Source organism: Odocoileus virginianus, chromosome 9, assembly GCF_023699985.2.
Source record: "Odocoileus virginianus isolate 20LAN1187 ecotype Illinois chromosome 9, Ovbor_1.2, whole genome shotgun sequence".
In the NCBI taxonomy this organism is placed as follows: domain Eukaryota; kingdom Metazoa; phylum Chordata; class Mammalia; order Artiodactyla; family Cervidae; genus Odocoileus; species Odocoileus virginianus.
The window spans coordinates 21,239,396-21,246,791 of NC_069682.1; the positions used below are offsets into that span (position 1 = coordinate 21,239,396).

General features: G+C 41.3%; 1 protein-coding gene across 1 annotated transcript; it reads right to left on the bottom strand.

The window, feature by feature from the left end:
• Nucleotides 1–6,213: 6,213 nt before the first annotated feature.
• On the bottom strand, nucleotides 6,214–6,850 carry LOC110121871 (thymosin beta-4). The gene is given in 1 exon segment (XM_020869158.2): nucleotides 6,214–6,850. A coding segment is annotated over 1 exon segment (135 nt). The 5' UTR covers nucleotides 6,782–6,850; the 3' UTR covers nucleotides 6,214–6,646.
• Nucleotides 6,851–7,396: the final 546 nt, after the last annotated feature.

Sequence of the window (7,396 nt, forward strand, 5' to 3'; positions counted from 1 at the left end):
CTTGAAACTAGAAGCATTTCATCTGCTTCCATAGAACAAAACTGACTGCCACTTTATTATGGAGCAGTAAATAAGCCAGTTTCCAAAGGCCAGTAGCTGATAATTCCTAACGCATCAGTTTGCTAACAAAATAAAACACAGGAAATCAAAAAACTCCTTGCATAGAGTGAAATTATAATAGAAAACTTCTGAAAGTCCCCAGTACACTGATATCAAAAGTGCTCCCTGACACTATGGGACTAGGGAAGCAAATACATATTTTGACATTCATTTCAATGTAAGATACCTCACAGGGACTCAAAGGAAGCTGTGACTACAATGTGGTATAGATTCAGTAATGCTTTATTTATTTATTATTATTTTTATTTATTTATATTTTTTATTATTATTAAAAAAAATATGCCTGTATTTACTTATTTGGCTGCACTGGATCTTAGTTATGGAATCTGAGATCTTTAGTTGCAGCATGGGAACTATTACTTGCAGCACGTGTGATCTAATTCACTGACCAGGGATCGAACCTGGGCCTTCTACGCTAGGAGTGTAGAGTCTTAGCCACTGGACCACCAGGGAAGTCCCTCAGTAATACTTTCAATTCGGACTCTGACAATATTCTGTTGCATGTGATTAAAATCAATGCAATAAGTGTTAAGTGAAAAACAACCAAATCCTGCAGTAATTTAAAACAAAACAAAAACAGATAGCTCTCAAACTGAGCTCATCAAAATGCTCTTCCTTTCCTGCTAGTTGAAGGCAAATGTGTTTTCAGAAGCTAATTTATTTCTTCCCAGATCTTGCACTTACATGCCTCTTCTTGGATATTTTATTGAGTAAAGAAGTCCCCCTTAATCTCAAGATCCCAAGCCAACATTTCAGAAGGAGTATCTTTTAAAGTCCAGTGTTTTCAGAAGTACCCTAGCATGTTCCTTCTTGTTCAGGGCCTCATATAATAGTAACAGTAGTAATGGTGGCAGGAATGACAACAACAACAACAGTAACAGCTAACATTTATATAGTCATTTATGTGTACTGAGAACATGTTTTAGTCAGTTAGGGCCGCTGTAAAAGAAGACCGTAGTGTGGGTGGCTTAAGCACAAGCATTTATTTCTCACAGTTCTGGAGTCTTGGAAGTCCAATATCAAGATCTAGGGAGATGCCACTTCCTGGTGTGCAGACGGCTGGCTTCTCCTTGTATCCTCATATGTAGAGGATAGCAGAGAGTGAGAAAGCAAACTCTCTTATAATAGCCCCTTCTAATATCATCACATTAGAGGTTAGAACTCCAATATATGAATTCTAGGGGAGCTGCAAACGTTTAGACCATAACAGAACTGTTTTAGGTGTTTTCTATATATTAAACCATTTAATCGTGCCAACAACTCAGTAAGGCAATTTTTAAACTATCATCCTTGTCATTCCATTTTGGAGGGAAAAAAATGAGGCACAGAAAGGGGAAGGTTTTTTTAAAAAAAGTATTTATTTTGCTGTGCCATGTCTTAGTTGCAGCACATAGAATCGTCAGTCTTCGTTGTGGTGTGTGGGTTCTATAGTTGCAGCATGTGGGATCTAGTTTCCTGACCGGGAATCAAATCCAGGCCCCCTGCATTGGGAACGTGAAGTCTTAGCCACTGGGCCATCAGGGAAATCCCACTGGAGAGGATTTCTAGGAGGTTATGTAGCTAGTGGGAAAAGGGGTCAGGATTCTGGCTCTGGGCAGTGATTCTCAACCTTGACTGCACAGTGGATTCGCCTGGAGATCTTTTTAAACTCTCATGCCTGGGTCTCAGCTGCAATGCCCCCGTGCCATGCCCAGCCCCAATTCCAGATTCTAATTTAATTGGTCAGGGAATTAAATACATATATATTCTTTGGGCAATTCTAGTGAGTGGCCATGGTTGGGCCTCCAGTCCCTTAGCATCCTCCTATGTAGCCCACGAGAAGCTCTTGAACAGACAGTGTATCTTGGTTCCTGTGGTTTTCCCCACTGGGCACCAACTGGTTAAAGTCGGTGGAAGAACAAGTCTTGTGAATGAAATAATGACAGCCCATGGGCATCAGCCAGCCAAAAGGTTTTAGGCAAGTGCCTTAGGACTTAGTTTATTCATCTGCAAAGCAAAGGGTTTGACTTGAATAATCTCCTGCTTCCTTCCAGTCCTATGAGTCTATGAATGAAATCAATATATTAAACACTTGATTATCCATGAGTGGATGATCCACAGAAAATGTTTAATCTGAGGACTAGCTTCCTTCAGTCAGCCTCCTTATCAATTGGTGTACGCCCAGGAATGCACATCAATTTGATTTTTGGCCTAAGCAGAACATAATGAGGAAGGAAAGAATCATGTGTGTTTGCATGTGTGTACATGTGAAAATCATTCAAAAGATAAATTAAATGATTTGGAGGGATTATCTGCTGTTTTGGATTATCCACATCAGTGCCCCCTCCAAGAGCGTTGATAATTGAAAGTTGCCTGTAGACTGATTGCTGACAGCTGAAGGATCCATGTTGCCAAGGAAGCTATGGCGGGAAGCCAAGTAGCGACCCGATTAATTATCCTTTTATTTGTGCTGTCCCAGTTCTCCATCCTCTTCCCTCACCAGGGTGGTATCTAGTTTCAGGAGCCTGGAAGAGAACAGTAACCCCCTCCAAATGAAAAGCCCCTCTTTCCTGAGGTAGAAAGTTCTATAGAGAGATTTCTCATCCTTCCTCAGGTCCTTTGCTCACTGCCCTGCTTCTGACTCTACCTAAGACCATCATTAAATCAGGGAGGCTGGATCCAGTCATACTGGCTTTCCCCATTGAAGCTTTCAGCAAAATGCTCTCTGTTCTTCAATCTGATGCATGCGAGGTTGCCCAAAATAGTACAACAGAGGTTTCCAAGATAAGAACAAACTGCTAAGAGGCTAAACCTTATCTCCAGTGGTTCTATGCTGACTGGGCTTAAAGGAGTGATGATCCTCAGTGTTTCAGTTTGGAATGTTATCTAGAATTCTGACAGTCTTTTCTAAAACCAGTTTTAAATGAGTGACTTTCACAAGGGCGTTAAATAGGCATTGATGGCAGGAAGGTGTAGCTTCTGGTCTATAACACCTGCAGGAATGGCCTGGCAACAGAGAAGAGCCCACATGCGTTTCTCCTTGGCTTGGGCTAACATAGTGCCAATGGGTGTTTTGTATCGTGGCAATTTGTGGATTTCAAAGACTTTCCCTGACTGTGACTCAGTCAGTGGCCTCAGCAAAGTGTCCACACCAGTGAGAGGCCACGTTCTGATTTCTACAGGGTGTGCCTGCCAGGGGCCAGTCTTGTGCTGGTCTGCAGGGGCTTTCCAGTGCTAGCCCTCTTGGGCTGGCCTCAGATGGGTCACCTTAACTCTGGGAAACAAGCCCTGGGAAGAGGGAGGTTTTACTCAGCACCAGAGCCTTTCCTGGCTGATGGCTTTCCGTGGGATGGAGTCAGGTATCTGCGCCATCTGAGGCTTAGTGGTGATGATTATTCCACTGAGGACCAGTTTGATTTTGCAGAGATTTCAAACAAATCTTTTAAGAGTAAGGTCCTATCCTGGAGGCAGCTGGAAGGGGACAGATTTCCTCTTAGAATGTGGGCTTTGAAGTGGACTCTGTCAGCTCTCTTGCTCTGAGCTTTTCATGAACACAGTTGTAAATCGATTTGTGAACTTGTCCTAATGGGCTGGAAAACACAGCTTTCCTGTGTGGGGTGGCTCAGTGAAGCATCTATTTTAAAATCAGTGGAGGCTGACACAAAGCTCCCCTCCAATGAGATCATTTCAGACAATCCTTGAGGTCAATAAAAAAAGAGTAGAGTCTGTTTCTGTTAGTAGAATAGACAAGTTCTCAGATACTTGGACACTGATTTAGGCATGGATTTGTGCTTAAACCACATACATCGATTACTCTGGTATCTAAGCCATATAGATAACTTGATTTCACTATCTATACTTGTCTATAGATGTAATTTATTAGCTTGTCTTATTGCCTTTCTTCCAAAGAATAATTTATTTAGCTTTTAGAAAACACATTGATTTTTAAATAATAATATAGTTTTATAAAATAACTTTGGCTTAGTCTAAAATTGTTTGCTTCTTTGCACATTCCATAGATTTACTGGGGTAAATTGGTGTTCTTTTTATCTGTTCACTAAATTACTTTATGACTTTACCTATTGCCCTAAGAATACTTGCTAATAAATTTGGAGACCTATTACATTTTTCTAGCCATCAAAGGAATGTAAACTAAAACTTGAAGATAATGATTTTCCCCCATCAAAGAGTCATAGTAGCAAAGGAACTAATATTGCCACACATTGCCAGTGTGACATCTAGGAATGTATCCTGACATAGAAATAGGAGGAAAAGTTTTAGATACAAAACTTAGTACTGCTCTACTTTATAATAATAAAAAAGGTTAAAAATAATCTACATATTTGAATTAAAGGGGAATAATAGAATGACTGGCTGTAATGGATGGTATCACCAACTCAATGGACATGAGTTTGAGCAAACTCTGCGAGATGAAGGACAGGGAAGCCTGGTGTGCTGGTCCATGGGATCGCACAGAGTTGGACAAGACTGAACAACTGAACAATAAAATTGCAATGAAAAGTGGCTGTAATAAAGAACATTAAAAACGTTAATGGAGACTTCCCTGATGGTCCAGTGGCCAAGACTACATGCTCCCAATGTGGCAGGGGTGGGAAGGGCAGTGTTCAATCCCTGGTCAGGGAACTGGATTCCACATACTGCAGCTAGGAATTTGCATGCCACAACTGAAAATCCTACGTGCCACACCTAAAAGATCCCACCTGAAACTAAGGCCTGGAGCTGCTGCATAAGTAAATAAATGAAAGTGTAGTTAGTCTCTCAGTCATGTCCAACTCATTGCAACCCCATGGACTATAACCCGCCAGGCTCCTCTATCCATGGGATTTTCCAGGCAAGAATACTGGAGTGGGTTGCCATTCACAGCTTCAGGAGATCTTCCCGACCCAGAGATCAAACCTGGGTCTCTACATTACAGATAGATTCTTTACTGTCTAAGCCACAGGGTTGGCACCTAGGTAAATAAATAAATAATTATTTTCAACAAAGAAAATATTTGTGATATACAGGTAAGTGAAAAAGCAAGCAATAACACAGAGTATATACAATGGCAGTTATGTTTTCTTTTTTTTTTAACCCCAAAACTATATATAATATGTACTTCTGGAAACAACCTCCACCTTCTTCTTTCTGTGGCTGCTCAGGACCTTCAGAAAAGCCCTGAAATTTAGGGCAGTTTCCACCTGGGCCCAGCCTGGCCTCCGCCCCCATATTGCTGTGCTTCCATCATCCCAGTCTGCCCTCTCGTGTATCCTGCCTCCAGGCCGTTGCATGTGCTGTTCTCCTGCCCAGAAAATGCTTCTCTCTTCCCCATGGCAGTGCATCCCCCAGTCCTCCTTGATAAGTGTTTTCTGTGCTATATGTTCATCTTTTAAGGTCTTGTCTTCTGTTCTAATTTCTCCTGTGCTTGCATGTTTTGCATGTTCATCCAGGTACTTAAGAGGAAAGCTCTTAGGAAGTATGTGATTGTTGTATCTACTAAACATGTGTATGAGTTGAAATATATTTCATGAGCAAACCTAAACGTGACAGATAGCCAGATCTTTTTTTTTTTTAAATTGGAGTATATTTGATTTACTTTTACATTCCAGTCCCCTATAATGAAAAGGACATCGTCTTTGAGTATTAGTTCTAAAAGGTCTTGTAAGTCTTCATAGAACTGTTCAACTTCAGCTTCTTCAGCATTACTGGTTGGGGCATAGGCTTGGATTACTGTGATATTGAATGGTTTGCCTTGGAAACGAACAGAGATCATTCTGTCATTTTTGAGATTGCATCCAAGTACTGCATTTTGGACTCTTTCGTTGACCATGATGGCTACTCCATTTCTTCTAAGGGATTCCTGCCCCCAGTAGTAGATATAATGGTCATCTGAGTTAAATTCACCCATTCCAGTCCATTTTAGTTCGCTGTTTCCTAGCATGTTGACGTTTACTCTTGCCATCTCCTGTTTGACCACTTCCAATTTGCCGTGATTCATGGACCTAACATTCCAGGTTCCTATGCAATATTGCTCTTTACAGCATCAAGACCTTGCTTCTATCACCAGTAAAATCCACAACTGTGTATTGTTTTTGCTTTGGCTCCATCCCTTCATTCTTTTTTTTTTTTTTTTTTTTCAGGTTTTAAAACTTTTTATTTGCATATTAAAAAAATTGTGCATTCCAATAATTAAAACCATTTGAACAACAACAAAGAAAATGGCACTCTGATTAAACTGCATTTTACAGCCCGCAGAACACCTTGGACCAGCTTTTTAACTCTAGATTTCACTGTCGTCCCACCCAGCTTCCTCCTTCACCAACATGCAAGTTCTTTTCCTTCCCTGCCAGCCACATAGGCAGATGGGAGAGGCAGGCGCGGCCTACGTTGTCAGTAGTTCTCCATTCTTTGATGTGAAAAGGGGTAGCACAACCATTTAAACTCGATCCAACCTCTTTGCATCTTACAAAGTTAAACAGCTAAAAGAAGTAAAATAAGAAGGCAATGCTTGTGGAATGTACAGTGCATACTGGCGGCTCACGCTTCATTACGACTCGCCTGCTTGCTTCTCCTGTTCAATCGTTTCTTTTGAAGGCAGTGGGTTTTTCTCTTGCGTTTCCGTTTTCTTCAATTTCGACTTATCGAACTTCTAAATCTCAGCCATATCGGGCTTGTCAGACATTGTTGCAGAGGGCGCGGAGCGAGCTGCGAGCGAGCGAAGTCTGGTCTGCGCTGTGGCCGCCGCCGAGTCCCCTTCATTCTTTCTGGAGTTATTTCTCCACTGATATCCAGTAGCATATTGGGCACCTACTGACCTGGGGAGTTCCTCTTTCAGTATCCTATTATTTTGCCTTTTCATACTGTTCATGGGGTTCTCAAGGCAAGCAGAGTTCCAAAGAATAGCGAGGAGAGATAACAAAGCCTTCCTCAGTGATCAGTGCAAAGAAATAGAGGAAAACAACAGAATGGGAAAGACTAGAGATCTCTTCAAGAAAATTAGAGATACCAAGGGAACATTTCATGTAAAGATGGGCTCAATAAAGGACAGAAATGGTATGGACCTAACAGAAGCAGAAGATATTAAGAAGAGGTAGCAAGAATACACAGAAGAACTGTACAAAAAAGATCTTCATGACCCAGATAATCATGATGGTGTGATCAGTCACCTAGAGCCAACATTTTGGCGTGTGAAGTCAAGTGGGCCTTAGAAAGCATCACTGCGAACAAAGCTAGTGGAGGTGATGGAATTCCAGTTGAGCTATTTCAAATCGTAAAAGATGATGCTGTGAAAGTACTG